The following is a 24,552-nucleotide window of genomic DNA, read 5'->3' on the forward strand; positions in this document are numbered from 1 at the left end:
AAAAAAAAGTTTCTTATTGTTAGATGATTATGGCTCACGAAAGTACTCTACATTCTTAGAAGCACTCTATTAAAGCATTAGTCCACCCCAGACAGTTAGCTTCTCTCAGAGTCTCCTCTCTCCTGCCCTGTTCTCTACCTTTCCTTGGCGTGGCTTGTACTACTTAAGCTGTTCTAGCCCGTGTACCCCAACTTCTCTGACCAATGCTTGTGGCCTTGGTGGCCTAGGTGGTGCCACCAGCCACTCGATATGATATACAACACCCCATCTATGGTGATCCTAAAGATAGGCAGGGCCTTGGAAAACAGATTTTGACAAACATTCTCATTTTTCAGATCCAAAGAATAGTTAAAAGAAGGTCCAAAGAACAGTTTAAATATTTTCTGTCTCAGGCAGGAAATTCCACTCATATTTAACTTTTCTTTGTGTTTGGGATGATAAAAATAGCCAGCATTTATTAAGAACTATCTATGGACTGACACAATGTCTTTTCTGATGCCTCCATTCAATTGTAACACTAGGAATTTTACAGATTAAAAACAGAGACACAAAAGTGCCAAGCGAGTCACCTGGGGCCACAGAGCAGATGAGAGGGACAGGTCTGCCTCAGGTCTGTAGGCCTCAAGCGCAGATCTGTGCCACACCAAAGCCTACACCTTTAATCACCTTGCCAGTTTTACTCTCTGATGAAGCAGGTGATGGACTGGCAAACAGGGGCTAATTACTTCCTGTTGCTGCTTTCCCTTCTCCCCTCCAAGATAAGCACAGACCAATCCTGGGCACCTAGTATCAACGAGTGATACTAGGAAGGGCCTATGGGGGGTCTGGTGCCACTTGGAAGCTCACAAGGAGAGCTAAACAACAACAAAAATAGGCTTACCATCCAATGCAATTTTTAAGCCACTGATTGAACACACAGCACAGTATTACAGGGCACAACACCCTAGCCACCCAGCCACTGTTGGAAAATTCCATGCTTTGTTTCCCAAAGCATCCATCTTTCCCTGTGAAGCCAGGTAGGGCCACCAACTGACAAAGTAGGAAACGAAGCTGAATCTGCCCTGTCCCCTGCACAGCTGGGAGCAGAGGCAGGGATGGCTCCTTCCTCCTAAGCCTGCTCTGCTTAGGATTCCACTCGCTAGCCCCTCCGTTGAAAGGTCTGCTGGACTGGAGGTATTGTTTTCTGAGAGAAGAAAGCTTCCTTCAGGAGACATAGCCATGCCTTGTGAGCTCTACAGGTGAGATGGCTCTTGGCCATTCAGGATTGTGAATAGCACAGGAGAAAAGGGAAAAAAACCCACAGCCTTTAAGGTGATTGCCTGCCCTGGGGAAAATGACCCTAGTACCCAAGAAGAAATAAACAGCTGCCTTACCAGCGGGGTATAGAAGGCACTGGAACTTCTGTCACCTCCATGTCCAAGAGTAAATATTAATGACAAATGACAGTGAGCAGGTGAGAGAGAGAGAGAAAGTGAGAGAGTAAAAGCAAGTGAGAGCATTCTGTCTTTAGATCACTACACAGGAAGTAAGGTCCCCCAAGGCAGGCTGAGAGCAAGAAGCAAATCCCAACAGCCAGGGTTTCGGAGCAAGGCTCATACTCATCGCCTCTACCTACCACAACAGAATACTCTATATCCTTTAGCCTGAACTGGGAATGTAATCTATGCCACCCTGAGCCAGACTCCTCACCAATTGAGACTTTAGGATTCCTCATTGAGACAGGGCTGGTGACTCATGCCTAGATCCTAGCTACTCAGGAGGCTGAGATCTGAGGATCAAGGTTCAAAGCGAGCCCAGGCAGGAAAGTCCATGAGACTCTTTATCTCCAAATAACTACCAAAAAAGCTAGAAGTAGAAGTGTGCCTCAAGTGGTAGAGCACTAGCCTTGAGCAAAAATTGCTGAGGAACAGTGTTGAGGCCCGGAGTTTAGGCCCCAGGCCCAGTGTGCATGTGCAAATCTGAAGGTGAGCAGTGCCACCAGTTGCTGCCTACAGCTTCAAATCTACCTGCACTAGTTAGATTCTGGTGCATGGGGGCCAGGATTGTACAATCTACCTGCTCTGTTTGCCACTGAATCTCTATTAGGTCCCCACAGCAGGGGAGAGGAGAAAAGAGAAGGCAGGAGGGGAGAGAGGGACATCCTATTCTTTGTAGCCCTCTCTCCTGGCTGCAGCAAGTGTCAAGCTCTAGCACCTGCCGATCCCTAAGAACCAGTTTACCTCACTCCAAGGCCAGAGCATGTAAAGACAGGGAAATGGCCTCCATCCTCGAGGTCTTTAAAATCCAGCAATAGAAGACATTAAACAGGTGGAGATGTGTGATTGCTACAGGGACACATCCATGTTTTCCAATAGCACACAGTAGAAGGCCAGGTCCAACCCCACCACCTGGGCCGGGCTGGGCCAGGCACTGCTTATATTGTGAGACTTCTAACCATCAGCCCCAACATGGAAAGATAATGACACCAAACCACATTCCAAGGGCCAGCTGGGACCATGTCACCCGGGACCTTTGATAGAAGGCTGTTGTGCATGCAAAAGATTTTCACTGCTGTATACACGGGATTTTTTTATATTCATCATTCAATCATTCAACAAACAGCCTCAGCACAGGGGACTTGGCAGTGGACAAGGCACACATACCCTGGAGGAGCTTCAAGGGGAATGTGGGGGGGGAACCCTAAGTATCAGCAAAATGACGAAATAGCATGATTTCCAATGGTGACAAGCTGCGTGAACAAGGCTGAGAATGGAGGCTGTGAGCATGCAAGGCAAGGAGCAGTGCTATCTGGGACAGGTGAATAGACAGTGGCTCAGAGATGCTGGCTTTGATCAGACTGCAAGGCTGGGAAGCCCTGGGACACAGCCCTCCAGCGGGAAGGCATCTCCAGGATACCCTGACAGAGAAATAGCCTGAGTCAGGTGCCTGAGAGGTACTCTGAACCATGCTACTGCGAAGGAAACTCTCCTGGCAGATGAACCTTCCAGAAAAACTCCCCAGTTCACATCCCACTCCAGTATGCACTGCTTTTTCTTTATCCCAATTTGCATCGCTAGTTGGAGAGAAATGAATCACATCTCCCTGGGTTTCTCTGTTCCCGCACAATTAAGAAAAGCGATTTCTTAGTCACGGGGCAGATGACGACACCAAGATTTCCCATCTTCTCTCCACAGGGAGGCTGTCATCACTCAATATTAATTGATCCTACTTTTCATACATAAAGCAGGGGTTGAAACAAATTTTTGGTCACGAAAATGGCAACTATGACACGATTAGGGGAAATTATTAATGGCATCTCCACCAAAGCACACTCAGCAGCCTTGACTCCTGTGGTGTGGCTTTCATGAGGAAAAAAAAAATAGGGGGAAAAATGCAAGTAAATTGTAATGTTCTTTCCGGATCCTGGATAAATCAGCAGTGCCTATCTTGTTCAAGGTTTGCTGCTGACTATCCACCCCTAAATCACAAGTAGGAACACACACGCACGTCTTGGGCTCCCAGCACGACAGTATGTCAATAGAAGGCAATTTCATCTTCCTGCAGGACAGCAGATTAAGAACGACAGCAAGACAACACAAACTCAAAAACTGAGGGAATCTACTGTCCTGTGTGTTCCACAGACAGAACCAAAAAATCACGTTTATTTTTACAGCAACAAGACTAGAGGAATCTAGTTTTTGTAGTAGTGGTCATTGTATGCTGATTCTAGAGCTTGAACTCAGGAACTCATTATTTCTTTTTCTCTCTTTTCCTTGCTCAGCTAGTACTCTACCATTTGAACCACATCTGAAGCCAAGCTTCTTTTTTCCTGGTCCTGGGGCTTGAACTCAGGGCCTGGGAGCTGTCCCTGAGCTGCTTTTGCTCAAGGTTAGCATTCTACCACTAGAGTCACAGTGCCACTTCCAGCTTTTTATGTTTATGTGGTGCTGAGGAATCGAACCCAGGGCCTCATGCATGTGAAGCAAGCACTCTACCACTGAGCCACCTTCCCAGCCCCTCAAGCCTAGCTTTTTGCTAGTTAATTAGAGTTGGAGTTTTCTGCTTGTGCTAGCTTCAAATCATGATTCTCCAGATGTCAGCTTCCTAAACAACTTTACCAGCATGAGCCACGAGTGCCCAGCGAGAGGAATTTACATGCAGTGGCACATACTTGTACTATTTAGCTACTTAGGAGGGTGTCTTGTTAACTTTTTGAAGTTAAGACCAGTTGGGCAAAAAAAAAAAAAAATAACAAGACTCTATCTCAAAGAATAAGCTGGACATGTTAGCACATGCCTGTGGTCCAAACTACTCTGGAGAAATAGGTGTGATGATGAAGGTATGAGGCCAGCCCGGGAAAATACTTGAAACCTTATCTGAAAAATTAACTTAAGCAAAAAGGGCTAGGAGCATGGCGTAAGTAGTAGTGTCTACCTAGCAAGCAGAAGGTCCTGAGTTGAAAACGTTGTACTATGAAATAACTGAATGGGGGTGGGGGAACGGAGCTTAAGAAGAAGAGAAAACCTTTTGTGTGTATCTACAGTTAAAGAGCCCACAACAAATTGAGGACAAGCAAATAACATGTGGGAAGAGCCACACCCAACTCCCCACCATTGATGAGCCAGTCCTCAAAGTCAGGGGCTCTTCTGCTGCCAGCCCCATCATTGATTTTCATGTGTGCTGGGGCCTTGCAAGAGGACTAATCACAAGGCACCGGCACTCAGTCAATATGTTAAATGCCACAAACCTTGTCTCCCACAGCTGGAAGCCAGGCTTAGTGACTTATCACCAGGCTGATGAAAAACTGGAGTTCCAAGCAGAAGGCTTTTCTTAAACGTGTAATTTAGTCTTGAGAAGAGACGAGCTCCACTCACCAGGCCCACGGCATGAAATTAGATGCTGGGCCGTGTCTCCATGGCATCAAGGAAATGACAAGGATGGAAAAATGAGCACAGTGATAATTTGCTTCTAGGCTAGCAGAAAATCTCGGTGGAGCTGGAAATCACGCTTGTTAATGGTCGTTAAGGAACCATGACCCATCCCCCAGTGGACCATCCTCCAGGCGCTGTGTGCTGGCTGCTGAGAGCTCCCAACTGCCCTTTCCTCTGGGAAACTGTCCTCAGCCAGACAGAAAACACCTGGGCACATCTAAGAGGCTCCTAATGTCACCCCGCTTCCCTCAGGCCCCCTGAGGCAGACCTGGGTGTGGGGCCAATTAAAACCTACCATGACCCTCTCTAGCTAATCATCAACTTAAAATACAGGCGCTGAAAGCCAAAATCCCTATTTCACCAGGCACCGGTGGCTCATGCCTGTAATCCTAGCTACTCAGGAGGCTGAGATCTGAGGATCTGGGTTCAAAGCCAGCCAGGCAGACAAGTCTGTGAGAATCTTACCTCCGATTAATCACCACCAAAAAAAAAAAGAGCTAGAAGTGGATATATGGCTCAGGTGGTAGAGCTCCAGCCTCGAGCAAAAAAAAAAAAAAACCCTGATAGAACAGAGGCCTTGATTTCAAGCCCCAGTACCAGCAGATCAATAGATAGATCGATAGACAGACAGACAGACAGACAGACAGACAGACAGACAGACAGACAGACAGATAGATAGATAGATTGATAGACAGACTTTTTCCCATTTACACAGGAGAAAACTGAGGTACAGAGAGTCTAAGTTAGACTTTTCCAAGAAAACACAACTACTGAGGGGCAGAGTCAGAATTAAAAGCCTGTGTCTGACAACTCCACAGACCACCTCTCATACACAATCTCATTCAATACAAGCTGCTTGGAAAGGTATGTAATAAAGTACCTGAAACTTTGCCTCCTTGATCTGTCAGTTTGAATCAGGACCCAGGCACTGCTGAGCTGGGCTCTGGCTCACAACAGACTACCTGAGGGAAGCAGCCAGGGCTCCCCTGGGAGGGTTCATGTCCAAGTTCATGCCTGTGGCTGTTACCAAGAGTCAGTTCCCCCCAGGACCATCAGATTGAGGGCATACTGTTTTATTGCCTGTGAGCAGGCGGGGCCTTGCCACGTGAGTCTCTCCACAGGGCAGTTGACAACATGTCAGCTTACCTCCCTCTGACGGAGTCAGCCAGAGCTCAAGATGGAACCTACTGGGTTTCTATAACCCAATCTTAGAAGTGATAACCTACGGCTTTGACTGTGTTCTGCTCACCAGAAACCAATGACTAGGTCCAAATCAGGCTCGAGCATAATTATCATGATGCAGGATGGTGGATGGCCATCTTAGCAGATGCCACCAGGATCACACAACTAGCAGCACATGGGCTTTAAAGCTGTGCATTCCTCAGTTGTCCTGGTGTCTGAAACCAAGCTCATGGCAGGCCTCATCTATGTGCTCTTTAGGACACCAGTTTCCAACACTTGCTTTAAAGGTAAGTTTGCTTGAATCACATTTGTTGTGGTAGAATCCATTTATATAAAGTCCACAGAAAAGCTGCTGACAGAAATGGGACTTTTTTTTTTTTTTGGTGTGCCAGTGGTGGGTCTTGAACTCAAGGCCTCCGAACTGCCACTCAGCTTTTTCACTCTAGGCTGGCACTCTATCACTTGAGCCACAACTCCATTTTTGACTTAAAGTTTTTTTATTATAATTATAAGGGTGATGTACAGAGACATTTCAGCTACCTAAGTCAGGTAAAGAGTACATTTTTTTACACTGTCACCCCTTCCCTTGCTCTCTCCCAGTTTTTCTGACTTTTCTCCCATTTCTGACTCTTCGGTGGTTAACTGGAGGTAAGAGTCTCACAAACTTTCCTGCTCAGGCTGGCTTGGAACCATGATCCTCACATCTCAGCCTCCTGAGTCGCTAGGATTACAAGCCTGAGTCTCCAGCACCTGGCTACATTTTGGGTTTTGTTTACTTTCCAGGTTGGAAAGAAATGGTTGTGCAAAGAGAAGCACTTGGGCCACCATTTTAGGGAGACAAAGCAAAGCAATCCAGAAACCTCACGGTCCTTCTTCTCATACCTTGTACCTCTTTGTTGGTCATGAGGCTTGAACTCTGGGCCTGAGCACTGTCCCTCGGCTCTTCAGCTCAAGGCAAGCGCTCTACCACTTGAGCTACAGCGCCACTTCCGGTTTTCTGGTGGTTTATCGGAGATAAGAGTTTCAAGAACTTTCCTGCCTGGGCTGGCTTTGAACCGCGATCCTCAGATCTCAGCCTCCTGAGTAGCTAGGATTACAGGCGTGAGCCACCGGCACCCAGCTCTTGTACCTTTTTCTGGCATTATCTGAGCTGGGCTGACAGAAGCAACAATAACAACTTTTCCACCACACACTCTATGTCACTCTAGCCTAAAATATCCTCTCTCACCAGGAAGTCATGATGAATTGAAGCCAAGGGATCCAGGGTACCTTCAGTGCATCAAAGTACCCCAAAGTTCAGCCCTACACCAGCAGTCTGTACTAGCAGCCAACCCTTGGAAGGCTGGCTTAGCTCAGATGCCAATCTGTAGCAGTGGAGTGGACCCCAAGATTAGATTGGTTTAGGATTTCCAGCTCTTTCTTGTACCTACCAAACAGCAGACTGACCTGCAGGCACGCAGGCCTCAGGAAGGCAAGGCAGATGCATCCCTGAGAAAACACAGACTCTCCTCTTTAGGCCTGTGCCCAATCTGAGCTGAATTCAGACACTGAGAACAGACAGTAGACTCAGTCATTAATCATTCCAGAATATGGTGAGATATTTTAAACTCTCGTACACTGAGACCTCGCCATCTTGCTCACCACCATAACACAACACAGCCTGAGAATAAGAATATTCATAAATAAATAGCCAATGAATTAATCTTATGGAATGCTGGACAAGACTACTTCCTCCAATAGGAAACATTCCTCCCAAAATGCTGGCCAGCTCCCTTAGGAACATGTTATCAACCAGGGTCACAAGCAACATGTGTTTCTCATGGCTCCATGTGGAGTTCTAAATTTATAACCATCATACTCAGCTGAAATAATCCTTTTCCCCTAGCAAGCCCAAATCAGTCTATCAAACATACTCTGCTGATAAATCATATGTTTGTCCTGAAAAGCATGTTCTCACAACAAAATCGGGGGGGGGGGATGGAAATCTCAGCCAGTACTAGGTATGGGAAGTACTTGTGCCTGCTCCAATCATCCCAGCTACTCTGCACGCTGAGACTGGGAAGATTGTGGTTCAAAGCCAACTCAAACAAAAAAAAGAAAAGTTCATAAGTCTTCTAACCTAACAAATAAAAAGTTGGGAAAAGTAGTACACATCTGTATCCCAGATATACAGAAAGTATAAATCAGAAATTGTAATCCAGGCCAGCACAGACATAAATGCAAGACTCCATTGAAAAAATAAGTAAAGCAAAAATGTGTGGGGTGTGGCTCAAGTGGTAAAGCATCTGCCTAAGAAGATAAGGCCCTGAGGACCTCCCATACACAAACAGAAAAATTCAACAGGCCTCCTTTCTTTTGAAGCAGCAGTAAAATCTGATCAAACTATAAAGTAACACTGGACACTAATGAAATTGGATAAAACCTCTTGATAAAATTTCTTGGAAGCAATATTAATAATAAAAATGAGTAGGGTACATAGAACATTAACTTGTTTTCTGTTTCACTTTAACCAAATTAGATGGAAATTATTACCACTATCACAGGACTGGCTTTTATGAATCCCTGCAGAAAAAAATAATTTGGTTTTGTTTTGACAGATAACGGTCATCACCAAGGAATTTAATTTTACTAAAGGCAGCTCATTGAAGTTTACTGCTTGAATTCCACACATGTGTTCACACATACACTGTCTTGTCCATTTTCCCCACAAGGCTGTTGTTTCTTGGTCTGGAGATGAAGTATCTGGGCAAGGAGCATGAGTTTTACATTCAGAAAGAAATATTGGCCAGGGGCTAGGGCTCATGCCTGCAATCCTAACTACTCAGGAGGCTGAACACTGAAGATACAGGTTCATAGCCTCAGAGAAAAATCCATGTGCCTCATATCTCCAGTTAACTACCAAAAAGCCGGAAGTGGATCTGTGGCTCAAATGGTAGAGTGTCAGCCTAAAGCTAAAAAGCTAATGGACAGCTATCAAAACCTCAGTTCTAGCCCCAGTACTGGCAATAAATAAATGCAATGGTAAGAATACCTGGCTCTCCTTAACTAGGGTGATAAGTCATCCCATGAATGTGTAATAACATCAGGACTAATAGCATCAGAAACCCCCCCCACACACACACATACACGCAGCTTTGCTCAGACAGTTTTACTGCCATGTCATACATATTATCTTACAAAATCCTGGCCAACTGTGCCAAGAGCACAGTCATCTGCAGTAAGACAGTTTACAGTGACTGATTTCCTCAGGGGTCACCTTTTGCATACTGTTTAAAAACAAACTCTGCATTTAACACACCTCCTAACCAGAGCCTCCGCTCGTAACTCATGCCGCTGACTTCCTTGCCTGGGTCTTAAAAACAAAAACCAACTTCCAATAATTATAGAAACTGGGAACAAAAATGAAATCCAGGTAGGAAATGAAATCATTTCAGCGCCTAACAGTTGCTATTACCTAAGCTGAAATAAAACATACACATTATCTATCTGTGAAAAGTCTGCTGCTCAACTTATTAATGAACAGTGAAAGGAAACAGAAGCTGAAAGTGGGTCCAAAGAGACTGTTTCTCTAATAGTCTGCAAATTATATTGGAAGGAACAGCTGGCTTCACAGGCATCCACAATACCTAGAGGACCATAGAGTGATTTTCCCAAAAAGAAATGTCCCCTGCCCTGCTGCATGTGCTATTTTCAAAGAAGACCACACTCAGGATAAACTCCACACATGTTTACAAGCTGGGACTGAGAGCCAATACCCAAGTGCACACACTTGGCCTTCTCAATCTGAGCCAGAGGTCAAGCCAGTCTATTTCAAAATCAGCAACAAAGAAAAGTCTACACACACTATTCCAGTGGGTTCTTAACCTCCATTCATGATCTTAGTATGAAAGAAAAGTAGTCTCTGGTAGGTAACAAGAAGCCTGGTTTTAAAGTGTCATCTGAAGCTGAGTGTTGGAGGCTCATACTTGTAATTCTAGCTACTCAGGAGGCTAAGATAAAAGGAGCTCAGTTCATAGCTAGCCCAGGCAGGAAAGTCTGTGACACTCTTATCTCCAATTAACCATCAAAAAGCCAAAAGTAGAACTGTGGCTCAACCAAGCAAGAACCCAAAGCCCTGAGTTCAAGACCCAGTACTGGCACAAAAAAAGATCACTCTCAGTGATCTCAGGCAGCAGCGAGATGCCCAGACCACATAGAAAAGATGCATCCAGAATGGCAGGACCACCCTGTGCACTGAGCCTGCCAGCTGTCAAGCAGAGTCATGAAGATGAACTGAACTAAAACCTATGCAGGTGTGTTGTGAACCACATAATCTGACACAACACATAGCTCGAGGCAACGTTGGGTGTACTTACATCCCTACCACCTTTGTTTCACCACAAATTACATGGCCGGGCACAATGGAAGGGAGGGCTGTGGCAACTGAATCTGATTTGGATCACAGCCTGTCAAATCTCAAAGTAATGCCTGGGAGACCACATGATCCAGGCTGCTTATGAGCAAAGTCAAGCCCAGAGACTAGTAGGGAGCTTCAATGTTCCCAATGTTTCCTCATTTGGAAACTCAGTGTCCTTAGGAGTTTTCTAGTGAGCATGGTGTGTGGACCTTGACACCTGTCATCTCAACAGCATGAATACCATCATTCAAGCCTGTAGATCTTATACAAATAGTTTAAATGCTCCAGGCTTAGACAACATAAATCTGCAGGGCCATCCCCAGCAAGCCAAAGGACTGAGGAACAAGTCAGTCTTTGTGCCATTAAGATTAAAGGTGTAGGCTAAACGTACTGGCACACGCTTGTCATCCCTGTTACTCAGGAACCAGAGGTAGGAAGTTCAAAGTCTAGGCTGGCCCAGGCAAAAGATGTGAGACCCTGTGTGAAAAATACTCAAAGCACAGAAGGGCTAGGGTATAGCTAAAGTGGTAGAGAGCCTGCCTAGCAAGCATAAGGCCCTGAGTTCAAACCCTAGTACTATCAAAAGAAATAAAAAGGTTACGTGCTGTCTGGAGGACCCTCTCTAGTATGGGCTTAAGGTTTGTGGATACAAAAAGTGAAGACCACCTGGGTGCTGAGGGCTTGTGCTTATAATCCTAACTACTCAGAAGGCTAAAATCTGAGGATCAAGATTCAAAGCAGCCTGGGCAGACAAATCTCTTTATCTCCAATTAACTACTAAAAAGCCAGAAGTGGCACAAGTGGTAGAGCCCCTGTCTTGAACAAAAAAGCTAAGTGAGAGCATGAAGCCCTGAGTTCAAGGCCAGTACTAACACACACACACACACACACACACACACACACACACACACACAAATTCAACATCCCCAACTCAGACCACAGGCCCTGCTGCCTTAGGCTTTCATATCAAAGGATGCTTTGGGCCTTCCTTCTATCCATCCACAGTCACTCCTCCATGGCTTCTGACATTTTGCTTCAAAGTTTGCTTGTTTGTTTCTTTTACCTACCAAAAAAATCCCAATATGAACCTCAGTTGATGTTGCCTCTTCTTTGGTTCTGAAGGGTTGCAAATGCCACAGATGAGTGGGCTTAGCTCTAAAGCTGCAGGTTATCTTATTTAGAGAGAGGTAATAAATGCCTCATTAAGGGATGGCAAAACAAACACTTCAGGGTCCTTGAGGCTCTATCTAAAGGAACCCCATGGTGAAACCCACTCTAACAAAGAATCCTCCTGTAACACAAACTCCTTTCCCTTCCTTTCCATGCTACCTAGAGGTCCAGGCCTCTCAGGGAAGAGGGGACTACACCTGCAGGCCCCTGCAACCAGATGTGAATTCTGCCAACTCCGTAAGCACCTGTACTACCTGGTCAAGTCATTTCTATGGAGCTTGGTCAGATAGGCAGAGGGTCAACAAAGGAGCAGGGAAGGCAGCTAGGAGTGGAGGAAACCCAGTTCAGACAAAGACTTCAGACAAAAGACCAAAGGGGTCCCAGATTTGGCCAACCATGGCCCACAGACCTGCTTCTGAAGTGAACAGTTAGAGCCAAGTGTGACAGGCAAGAGGACTGGAAACCATGGCCATAGGTGTGGGGTATGGCTAGGCTCCCAACACGTCCAGTCTATGCTGGGGAAAGCTTCAGAAGTACCTAGAGTTGTGCTTGCCTGCCGGAATGCAGGTAAAGGAAGTGACGGTCACTCGCCAAGGCTCCAAACTACAAAGTGACTGGGTGCACACTCAAACTAAAGACAACAAACCTCCTGACCAGCAAGAAATTATCCCCACCCACCTGTTCTGTTATACACCTCAGCTGAGCACCAGGCTGCTTGAAGAGACCTTCCTACCCATTCAGGCTCTCACTCGTCTGACCTGCCCTCCTCTTGGGAGTTCCTCCACTGTCTCCCTCCATGGAGGTTGGCAAAACATCTAGCCCAGTTGTTTTCGCACTTTTAAATCATCACAACACCCCAGGAACCAGTGGCTCACACCTGTAATCCTAGCTATTCAGGAGGCTGAAATCTAAGGATGGAGATTCAAAGCTAGCATGGACATGAAAGTCCATAAGACTCTTATCTCTAATTAAGCATAACAAACAAATAAAAAAAAAACAGAAATGGAGCTGTGGCTCAAATTGTAGAGAGCCAGTTTAAGCCAAAAAGGTAAGGGACGGCACCCAGCCCTGAGTTCAAGCTCCAGTACCAGAGCATGTGTGTATGCACATTTCAAGACTAAGCTGAGAGGTGTGGCTGCTTCTGCACCTAAGGGGAGCACCAGGAACAAATTCCTCAGCAGATACCCCTCCTCACTGAGTCCTCCAGCATCTCAGTGGCATGTGAGGCTCAGCTGTCATCAATGTGTACCCTACCTACACAGGGCATCTTAAATTTTCTCATGGTGGTCTACCAGCAAAGCCAGAGCCCCTCCAATCTTCCTTCTTTGGATCTGCCTCTCCTCCCCCCGCACCTGGCCTCAAAAACGACATTCCTGCCCCTCCACTACCATGCCCATTTCTCTGGGGTTAATCTGAGTCTCCCTACCCACCCCACATCACAAATGTCCAGGCACCACCTTTAAATTTAAAGCTCAGCCCTCAGTGTGGCTTATCTTTGTGGATGGAGAATCTTCACACCACCTACTGTTTACACTAGGGCTTACCAACCTGGGCCATGTTTGAAAAGGACAGTCACTCAGGAGGTGCAGCCAGCCCAAGGTCTGACATCATTCTTGATGATGCTCACGCTCAGAGCAGCAGCCTGGACTCACCAACTGCTTATTCACCTGTGCTCAAGCTCAGCAGCCTCACTTGGAGGGCTCTCTAGAGCACTAAGCCTGAGGCCATTCTGTGAGATGAACTGGTTATCTAGCTTGTGGCCTGGTTGTGGCAAAGTTGGCAAATCTTAATACCAACTTGAATTTTATGGTTTTAGGCTCATAGTTTGTCTCTCCAAATATGATAAGCCACTTTAAGAAAGGAAAGTACAAGTTGGTCGTGGTAGATACATAAGTAAGTAACGTACATCAGGGTCATTGTTTGTACCAGCTCCACTCAGAATAAAGAAATTCCTACTCCACGTGGTCTTTTAAGGCCCTTGATGCATGGATCCCAGGCCTGCAGCCTGGGCAGTATCAGGGAACTTGTTACCTTGCTGGAGACCAAATTTAGACTGAGTACAGAGCTTGGGGTAACAAACTCTCCAGGTGTACACTCAAGGTTTAAAAGCCACTGCTGTAAGGTAATAACGATTTCTGGGAGTCTCGTGGTCTTTTCTGGAAATTTCCATTATTTCAATAATAATATCTTGGATCTCACCTTTCAGGTCATTCACAACTGCTTAAATCCTAAGCACTAAGAATGCCAAGATTTACAAGCAACCATTAAAACATTCACACTCTTAGAGCAAAAAAAAAAGCTCTTTTTCCAAACGAGATGTAAATAAGTAGCCAATCTTTTCAATTTAGATTCTTCACCTCCTGCCCCACCCCCACCCCAATGCTGGGAAGGGGGTGTCAAAAGACAATTTAGAGACAGTAACTACCAGCTGCTTTGGTGCTTGTGTTCAGGGTTAACGCTGCCCAGTCTGGATGTTAACTTAAAAACTAAGCTCTTCAACAATGTATTGCACAATCAATTGGCATGTTAGAAATAGTGATTGTCACCCTGTCTTCTTATCCTGACCACCCAAAATTGGTACCAAACTGAAGGCTGAAATGCTGGCAGACAAACATCCCAGCATGAGCCTGGTCAGCCTCCCAGAGGTCAGCCCTCAAAGCCCTTAGACAGGAAAACCACAAAGATGGGAATTCTAAAAATGTGGCTGCGTGGCCTGGAACGTGTATCATGGGAATGATTTGTAAGCAAGAATTTAGGAGGAAAAAAAGAGAGACCAGCTTGAGGAGACAGGCGATGAGGTGAAGGAGACTTCTGAATTGTTTCATGTGGAAGCCTTGTTATCTCTGCGTGACCTGGGAACCGAGGAGGCCCAGAGTGCAGAAAGCTGCTCAGAAAGGCAACAAAATGTTCTACAAAGGTCACTTTTTTTTTAAAGAGTAGGACTTGGAGTAGGGCTTGAACTCAGGCCCTGGGTGTTATTACTTAGCTTATCCACTCAAGGCTAATGCTCTACTACTTCAGCCACAGCTCCACTTCCAGCTATTTTTCCGGCTAATTGGGAGATAAGAATCTCAGCATTTCACTCTGCCAGAGCTGGCTTTGAACAGTGATCCTCAGATCTCAGCCTCTTGGGTAGCTAAGATTACAGATGAGCCAGTGGCACCTGGCTTGTAAATTCCTTTAAAGGAGAAGAATACAATACCAGGTGTGGAATACACAGTAGATCTGCTTATTACTGTTGCTGGTAGGATGTAAAAGGGTACACCTACTGTGGATCACATTTGCCAAACAACATAGCAATCCCACCCCAACACATGCATCCTGCACAAAGGAAAACATCACATAAGAACTGTCTACAAATGTCCATAGGAATTTTTCTCCATAATAGCCTCAAACTGGACACAGACTGAATGCTCGATGGGAGAGGGATCCAACAAAACACAGTGCATGCCAATGAACTGAACAAACAGAAACGGGCTTTTTTCCCTTCAACATACTGGGCTTTGAACTCAGGCTCCACGAATCAAGCCTCATCCCCACCTCTTTTTGCTTTAGGTATTTTTCAGGTAATAGCTTGCATTTTTTTTGCCTGGGCCAGTCTGAAGCACAATTCTCTTATCAATGCTTCTCTCACAGTGGGGATTACAGACACACGTCACCATATCCAGTTTACTTGCCCACCTTAGCTTTAAACCATAATCCTCCTGATCCTCACCACCTAAGTAGCTAAGATGACAGAATGCCATGCCACCTAGCCTAGGCACAGGTTCTTGATACATCAGCATGATAAATCACAGATGCCAGACATAATAGTACACATACTGAATGGTTCTATATATACGGTCTTCAAAAAGAAGTGAAACCAATCTCCAGCAACAGGAAGCAGACTAGAGTAGGCAGTGATAGCTGAGAGGGCTTTCTGGGGTGACAGGGAAGTCATCATGAATATGGAGATTATAGATTATAGATAGGAACATGGGCCCGTTTCCCTGTGTATGAATTCCCCCTCAATAAAGTTGTGCAAGCAGACACTACTGAATTGGCACCCAGTAGGATGCACATGATCACCCTGAGCCCGCTCTCATATGCAGTGGACAAGACCTCTGTGCAGAGTTAAGACCCTGGATTCGGATCCTGTATACAACTCACTACCTGCCAAAGCAATTTCCTCCTCTGAAAAAACACAGAGACAGAGACACAGGGCTGCTTGTATGATCGAGTGACAGCATTATTGGAAAATGCGTTAAGCAGAGTCAGAGCATCTGGTGTGTGATCCTGACAGCAGACGCCTGCCCCTCTCCCACCTAGCCCCCTGCACCCCCCCTTTCCTCCACTGCCACTATCTGGAGACGACCTTCACCTTGCCTAGCCACTTCAATGGCTTCCAAATGACCATCCCTCCCCCAGTTTTGCCCCCTTCCATTCTTCCTCATTCTAAACTCAAAGACGTCTTTACGGAATTTGATTTTGATCGACTTCTTTCCATCTTAAAAACCTTGAGAGCTCTTGAAAATGACCAGACTCCTGCTGGGTGCCAGGTGGCTCATACCTGTAATCCTAGCTACTTAAGACACTGAGATGTGCAAATCAAATTCAAAGCCAGCCCAGGGAAGACAAGTGCCAGACTCTTACCTCCAATTAACCAGTAAAGAACTGGAATAGCTCAAATGGGAGAGCAAAAAGGCTGTAAGTAAAAAAAAAAAAAAAAACACAAAAAACCTGAGTAAGAGCTCAAGGCCTTAAGTTCAAGTCCCAGTACTGGCACAGAAGAGGGAAAAGGAGAAAGGGGAAGGGGAAGGAAGGAATGGGAAGAAGTGGGGAGAAGAGGGAAGAAGAGGGGAAAGGAGACGAGGGAGGAGGAGAAGAGAGGAGAAGAGGGAAGGGGAGGCTAGACTCCTCACTAAGACCTTCTGTCACTTGCCTTCCACTTCTCACAAGCTCCACACTCCAATCAAAGTGGAACCTTCTGCAGTTCTCCATCTACACAATCTCTGGATTCTCATCCCTTCCACAGGTTATTCCCTCTGCCTGGAAAGATTAACTCCTCCCACCCTTTTTCTTTGCCCATCCTTTGCCTAGCTCACTCCAAATTCACCCAAAGATCTCAAGCCTTCCACCTCTCCATGAAGACAAGAGACTACCACCTATCCTTCACCATCACTCTGGCACCAAGTACTAGGTCTCCTTCTATAAAAGATTTTGAGCCAAATATGGTGGCTCATGCCTGTAATCCTAGCTTCTCAGGGAATGAAGGTGAGAGGCTAGAAATCCAAGCTAGCTTGGGCAAAAGACTGTATATAAACAAACTAAACGCAAGTAGATTAGCCATGTAGCTCAAGTGGCAGAGAATCTATTTGCTTAGCTAGAGTGAAATTTTGAGTTCAAACCCTAGTAAAAGAAAAGGAGACATTCTGAACCAATCTAGAGTAGCCAAGTAAATGGAGACATGGATTGGATCATGTTACTCAATGTTTATACACTAAAACCCTAATTTCTAATGTGTTTGATTGTATTTGGAGAAAGGAAGTAAGGAAGATCAAATGAGATCCTAGGGTTGGGGCCCTAAGCAAACTGCATTAGTGTCTTTAAGAGACAGACTTTGTTCTCTCTCTCTCTGCCTCTCTCCTTTTCCCTCTTTTCTCTCTCTCTCTTTTCTCTCTCTCTCCCTCTCTCTCTCTTCCTCCCTCCCTCTCTCTGCCCCTACCCTCTTCTTTCCCCTCTGCCATAAGAAAACTCAGGGTGAGAAGGTGCTGTCTGTGAGCCATTTAAGGAACCCCCCATAAATAAAGAACCCAGCCATACCAGCACCCTCACCTTCACTGTAGACCCCCCAGTCCGAAACTGTAAAGAAGTGAATGCCTTGTTGTTTGAGCCATCCAGTGTGTAGTATTTTGTTACAGCAGCTCAAGTAAACTAAGGCTACTGGGGACAGTTCTGTCTGGCTCACCTGTAAGTCCCAGGTCAACATTTAGTACATGCAGGCCTATATAAGTGCTTTGAAATCAAGGCAGAGCATTCATGATAAAATGGTCCACTATGCTGTAGTTTTAATGCAGACTTGGACCTGCAGAATCATGCTGACCCACGTTGCTGAGAGGATGGCTATGCCCCTGAACGCATCGTTCACATTGAAAGAGCACTGTCTGGGAGAGCCTGTACGGGAGAGTGCAGAATGACAGGTGAAGCAAAGCCTCAGCCCTAAGCATTGGCCTCACTGTACTGATCCCTCACTGGGCCAACTGACCCCAGCACCCAAGGTATAAAACAGTAGCTTCTCCAGAGACAACACAGGCAGCTTTCACATGATTTTGAAGTGGCCTGACACCAAGAAACTGGCAACTATCTATACATAAAAGGGAGCGTGAGGCACTGGTGTGCAGAAATTGTGATGTTTTATAGGCCTCTGCCTGCGACAAAACCTCTTTCTGGGCAGGTTCATCCCTCGGTGACCAGACTTAATTGTATATTTAAGGTCCAATCAAATCACCCCAAACTGCCATTCTTGGCAGCTTAAGAGCTAGACTATGAACTTCCTGCTGATTTTTTACTCTGCCAGTCTTACAAGAGAGACTTCACTCTCATGTACACAGCCCTAAGCGTTAAGCAAGGGACAAATGAAAGTTGTATTAACTCTGATCCCGAGTTTTGCTTCCTGCCTATGCCACTAGGATATAAGTGAACAATTTGTATTTGCTTAGGAGTCAAATGGGGTGACACTGGTCAAGATGTATTGTATTCATCAACTCACAGGTTGAACTGAAACTCACATAACTACTTAAAGAAAATTATGTATTTTATATAATCTATATACACACATATATGTACATATAAAGCCAGTACATGTGTATGTGTGTCACATCTTCCCTATGTAAAATAAGCATATCAAGTGCCACTTAAAAAAAAAATCTCCCATGAGACCTAGCATTGTGACTTACACCTATAATCTCAGCCAGGGTATAAACAGGAGGATCACAGACTGAGACTGACCCCAGTCACAAATGCAAGATCCCACCTAAAAAAGCAAGAAAAGGACTAGAGACATGGCTCAAGTGGTAGAGAACCTACCCTAGTAGGCTGAGCAAGCCTGAGTTCAAAGTCACAATCTCCTATGAAACATTATGCCCGACTATATGAAAGAGGAACACTCTTATCCCCTTTGGCATGACAACACAAGTTTCTAACTTGTGGTAACTGGCATAGATGCTGCCCTAGAGTCTTGTAGTTTGGAACTGTACTGATACCCATGGGATGTAAGTTTGAGTTCACCCATCGCTCAGTATTGGACTGCGCATACTCAGATCCTCACTACGTCTTGCAAGGGTAAAATGGCATCAGAAACCACGCAAAGATGATCGTGCAAAGCAGCTTTACCACAACCAGAGAGTGGAAAAGCCTAATGTCTATCCACAGTTGAGTAGAAAAGCAAGCCCTGGAGTCCTACTCTCAGTGCTGGAGGAATAAGCACAGATGACAGAAAACAAAGCTCCTTAGCAAGTCAGCCATGCAGGTGAAAAAGCCAGACTAGAAAGCATAGATACCATTGAGTGATTCTATTTAGGTAATATTCGAAAAAATAAAAATGGTGGCAGAAGAGCAATTCAGCACTCAGCGAAAGCTGATTGGTGGTTGTCTGGAGGGCAGGCAGTGTTGGAGAAGTGTGCCAGGGACGGGGGTGTAGCATTCTGCTCCTTGACATGGTGACAGAGCTATAGGTTTGAAAACTTTACATGCATTCAATGCAGTAGATGGCCATCAAGCTGAAGAAATCAGGAATGAAATGAGATCAGGAATGGCATGTCTACCACAAGACTTAGCATGCAGTGGGCACTCAACAGGTGTCTGTTCCTCCCCAAGAATAGGAAAGAACTCACCATCACAGCTTGAAGTATCTACCTGTCTCATAGAAATGTCTAGGTTTACCAGGACCCCACTAAAAAGAATGGAGAATGAAAGGAAAGGAAAACAAGGCCTGACCTTCAATGAGGAAACACAAAAAGGATGAGTCTATGCTATAGTAAAAGTATTCTACAGGTGTGCAAGCACTGATCCTTGGGATTCGTGTCCATGAGGAATAGTTTCAGGTGGGCAGGACCCTGGCAAGCAGTAAGGTGTAGGGGTCTGAGCACTGCGGGAAGCTCAGAAAGGAATACCCTGAGTGAGCAAGAACCAATTTTGCCATAGACACTGTCCTCCAAGGAAGACCAAGGCCAAGCCATAAGCCTCTGAGCTTCATCTTGAACTTGAACCTCAACTTCATTTGTCCAGAGGAACTCTTAGAAGAGCTGAGCATGAAGAGATAGATGTGTGCTTTCCACAAACATGTCCTATCTAGAGGGCAACTTGGCAATTTATCAACAGTCTTGACGTTCATATCCTTCAACTTGGCAATTCCTGAGGAAATAATCAGAAATGTACACAAAGATTTATGTACAACATCGCTTATCACAACATTATTTATAATAGCCTGGAGCCCAAAATAACTTCAGTGTCCAATAAAAGGGGACTGCTAAATAAATTATAGTACACTGAGTGATTAAATCATGTAAAGACCTTAAATCATTCTCTCAGTGCATATGGATGACAGTGCATACTTGCTATACAATGCTAAGTTGCAAAAAAAAAAAGCAGGATGCAAAAATTTATGTTGAATATTCATTCAGCAAACATCCAGTGATTATCCAGGAAGTGCTTGGCACTGTCCTGAGAATGAGGAGACAAACACAATCCCTGCCAGTGTGCCAAGGAGTTCTACCTTCTCATGAAGGAAGGAAGATGGCAAACAAGAGGCACTAAGCACTTTAGAAGCATGGCTGGGGAAATCAGAGGGAAGGAAGTAGGAGCTTGGAAGGGGGCAGAAGTTTCAAACAGATAGTCATGGAGAGTTTCAGAGAAAAGGTCGGGGGAAGGGAGTTGAGAAAATAAGGCAGGCTGGGTATGTAGCATTTGCCTGTAATCTCAGCACTTAAAGGGCTGAAGCAGAGGGGAAAAAGCATCTGAGGCCAGCCTTATCTCAGTATGGAGATGGTCTCAAAACAAAACAAAAAGGCAGAGATTCCTGGGGATAACTACCAGGCAGGGCAAAAGCCCAAGGCAGAAGAAGGAATGAGGGTAGTGGAAGGCAGAGGAAGACTGAGCAGAGGACCGACAGGGTACTTTGAAGAGGGAGGGAAGCCAGTGTAGTTTTGACACTTTATAATGGGCATGTAGTCATCTTATGATCAAATCACAAAAGTTAATGTCATCAAAGAAAGCACAATTCAGGAAGCAGGATAAAGGCTGCAGCTGGGGTCCTGGGAAACAGCAACAAGAAAGGTCAGGGAAATAATCCAGAGAATGAACCTCAAAGCAGCAGAGGCAAAGAGCAACAAGTATTTGTGGATCTTTAGTGTAAGCAATATCACTTTTTTTTTGTCGGGAGGGGGGCCTGAACTCTGGGCCTGGGCACTGTCCCTCAGCTCTTCAGCTCAAGGTTAGCCCTCTACCACTTGATCCATAGTGCCACTTCCGGCTTTTTCTGCTTATATGGTACTGAGGAATTGAACCCAGGACCTCATGCATGCAAGACAAGCACTCTACCACTGAGCCACCTTCCCAGCCCAATATCACTCTTAATAAAAGAAACAGATGTTAAAAAAAATCTACAAAAGACAACAAGCACCAGTATCTCATGCCCGTAATCCCACGTACTCAGAAATATGGAGAATCCAGGTTCAAAGGTAGAGTGGGAAGAAAAGTCTGACTCTATCTCCAATAAACTAACAAAAAACTCGTGTGCAGGCATGGCTCCAGTAGCAGAGTGCCAGCCAAGCAAGGGAATGTGAGGGTCTTAATTCACACTGAGTCAAACTCCAGTGCTACCAATTAATAATAAATACGTAAAATAAAAGAGAGAAATCTCAGCCCTTTAACAATCAGTGTTGAACATCTATTTGCCTCTAGCACATTTAGGAAAAGCTAAAGGTGCCTTCGTTTTTCCTTAATTATCCTTCAACGCACTGCACATTGCAGGTGCCCAAATAGCCACTGAACAAATAAAGAGATGCTCCCAATCACTGAGTTCCATTAGCGTGGTGAAGGGATCTGAAGAGGCTGGGGACTGGAATGGTAACAGGCACTGAGGTATCAGGCCCCCCTGTGTCAAAGAATGGTGTTGATATTAGCATAAAAGACAATTGGGTTTGGTGCTGGAGACTTGAGGACACAGATGTCCCTGCTGACGCCCAGCCATCCATCTTTCCCAGGGCTCAAGAAGTAGTGCAGCATCAGCTTAGATTACAGTAGAAAGGAGGAAGAGGAAGAAGAGGGGGACAAGGAGAGAAGAGGAAGAAATGGAAAAGGAAAAGAAAAGAACAGGAGGACGAAAAGAAAGAGAAGCCGAAGGAGGATCAGGAAGAAAAGAGGAGGGGAAGGGGTGGGGAGGGAGGGGAAGGAGGAAGGAGGAGCAATACTTCAGGCATTCTCTCTTCTCTTCTTCATGGCAGCCCTTGACAGAACACTACATGCCCCTTTTACAGGCTTAGGGATTTGCCATTGACTGCAGAGCAGAGCCAGGATCAAGCCCCAAACAGAAAGATTTTTCTCACTCATCCTTCCTCGTGTTCAGAGAAGCTCACACCCACCCAGAGGCCCACGGAGGAGGTGTCTTGAGTGACAAATGCCCAGTTGTGCTCTTATCTTTCTGGGATCCAAAATGCCAAAGTATCTTTTTCTTCTTCCAAATACTCAATTTCCACACTTGCCAACCTACAATTCTAACCTGTCTTGCTCTTCTGTTACAGGTTTGGGTCTTCTCTCTCCACCAGCTCCAGGAAACTAGGACATGGCTCCCAACCACTCCCAGCCCAGGCTACCTGCACATAGTAGGTGATCAGCACACGCTCTAAAATGACATTGACGGTCACTCAGTGACCTTGGATACTGGCCATGGGAGGAGATTCTTACTCCTTCTGCTTTGGGAAAGGCAGAGTCCAATCCAGGGGGACAGAAACATGAGCACAGGACAGAGTCACAGGAGAACAGAGGGTAAACATCTTCCATGGGGCACACTACCAAACCAACTCTAAAACCGGCTGGGCCCAGGATCATATGAAGTATGCCCATGGCACTGCTTGGCACCTTCCTGGCTCTACCATTTTCACTGTAATGTAGCTGTTCACTGTTACATGCAAGGCTACCAAGAAAAGTCTGGATCGTGGAAACTGTCCCCTTCACAGGCCCCCAGGTCCCCACCAGACACCCTTCGGGGTCTCAGCCCTCTCAGCTACCAGGAAAGCCAGGGCTGGGAAGACTCACCTGCACTCAGGGTCGTGAACTCTAGGAAACAGTATTCATAGGACACGTCCACCTTGGTTTCTACCTGAGGCCTCTTCAGAGTTGAATAAATATTCCCAGGCCGCTTCTCGTCGCGTTTCTCCAGCTTGTTCAAGCCACAACCCATTTCGGCAGCTGTCCACAACAAAAAGAGAAGCTAGCTGACTTTCTTTTGCAGAGATTTTGTCTGTTAAGCACCAAAGTTCCAAAGATGCCCACTTTGCCTTAAGAAAGCCCTCCGTCTGTTATCAAACGCAGCTGATCATTTAACACAGGTCTGAGCACAGAGGACCACGCCCAGCACCCAGGCCACTTTGTCATCCTGTTAGAATGACATTACTAGCCATTCTGTGATGTCTAAATGTCACCAAAAGCATGTCTGTCTCTCCCCCCCCTCTCCCCCCCGCCCCCCGCCACCAGAAGAAAATAATACATCAGAGTGCCTCAGTTCCACTATAATTTGTACATAATGAAAAAAAGATACCTAAAAGGTAATATGGTGCATTATAGTGTCGGCCTATTTGTAAATAAAAAACAACAACAGAAAAACAAGAACAACCACAACAAAAAGGAGCTATATCATTTTCCTGTGGTTGCTAAGAGAGAATAATAAAGTTGTTGTTACAATGTCTAAACTCCAGAGTCCTTTCTACACTCAACAGTAATTATTTAGACAAGAATTTATATCCCTAAAACATCTCTAAGAAAGAGTACATGGAGGTATTTTTATGGGCCTGGTCTAAAAAAACACAATGAAAAAAATCTCCCTTTCTTCTTTCATGCCAAACTGTGAGAAATAAGAGGATGTTTCCTCGCTCTTCAGCATCTCAGAGCAAAAGGAAATCTGACAGAGTCCCAAGAATAGAGACAGAGTCCCTGGGAGCAGAAACGTGCAAAGGATTAGAGCAAAGATCTTGGGCTTGAGCAGAAAGTGGGGAAATATGAAAAATGTGCCCACAGGCTGGGCTGAATTCCACTCCTTTACAGGATTATAAACAATGAGGCTTCTGTTTATTTAGGCAGAATGACAGTCACAAAGTGATATTTCTCCCCTGCCCTGGCTCTAGCGGAAGATGATTTCCTTCTCTGGACTGAGCCGTGCTTTCCCCTCTCTCCCTCTGAAGTACCAACACTGCCACCAGAATGTATGCACAAAATCATTAACTGGCCAGGATATCACAGGCAGAAACACAGTAACTGCTTCCTTTTCCAGATAAGAATTTCCTTTCCCTCAATCCATTCATAAGGTACCCAGCTTCCTTAGGGAATTTGATAAGTTCCAGAAAAATAAACTGAATCTCAAAAGAAAGTAAGGAGGGCAAGGGCCAGGGTGGAGTGGGGGGGGGGGGGGGGGGGGGGGGAGGAGTGTTTCCAGGGGGGGGGGGGGGGGGGAAGGGGAAGGATTGGAGGAGGCTACAATGTGGGAACAAAGCGGAAGTTAGAGTCCTGCAAAAATCATGTCGGGCTGAGACATACCCCTAAGATCGAGGGGGGGTGGAGTGGGGGGGGGGGGAGCAGGAGGTGGCTGGTGGAGCCACAAACAGGCCATATTATGCAGTCATTAAAAAAAAAAAGGCATGGCTG

The 24,552-nt window shown here is 45.6% G+C and overlaps 1 protein-coding gene across 6 annotated transcripts in view; it reads right to left on the reverse strand.

Moving 5' to 3' along the window:
- The window catches only part of Rftn1 (raftlin, lipid raft linker 1), a 220,469-nt gene that overhangs the window by 179,143 nt on the left and 16,774 nt on the right, over positions 1 to 24,552 (reverse strand). For all 6 annotated transcript variants that reach the window (XM_013022176.1, XM_013022172.1, XM_013022171.1 and 3 more), the window contains exon 2: positions 22,951 to 23,103. In XM_013022176.1, coding sequence (XP_012877630.1) covers positions 22,951 to 23,095 — 145 coding nt within the window. In that variant the 5' untranslated portion in view covers positions 23,096 to 23,103. The remainder of the gene's footprint in view (positions 1 to 22,950; positions 23,104 to 24,552) is intronic.

The sequence above is a fragment of the Dipodomys ordii genome, unplaced genomic scaffold, assembly GCF_000151885.1.
Source record: "Dipodomys ordii isolate 6190 unplaced genomic scaffold, Dord_2.0 Scaffold60, whole genome shotgun sequence".
NCBI lineage: Eukaryota > Metazoa > Chordata > Mammalia > Rodentia > Heteromyidae > Dipodomys > Dipodomys ordii.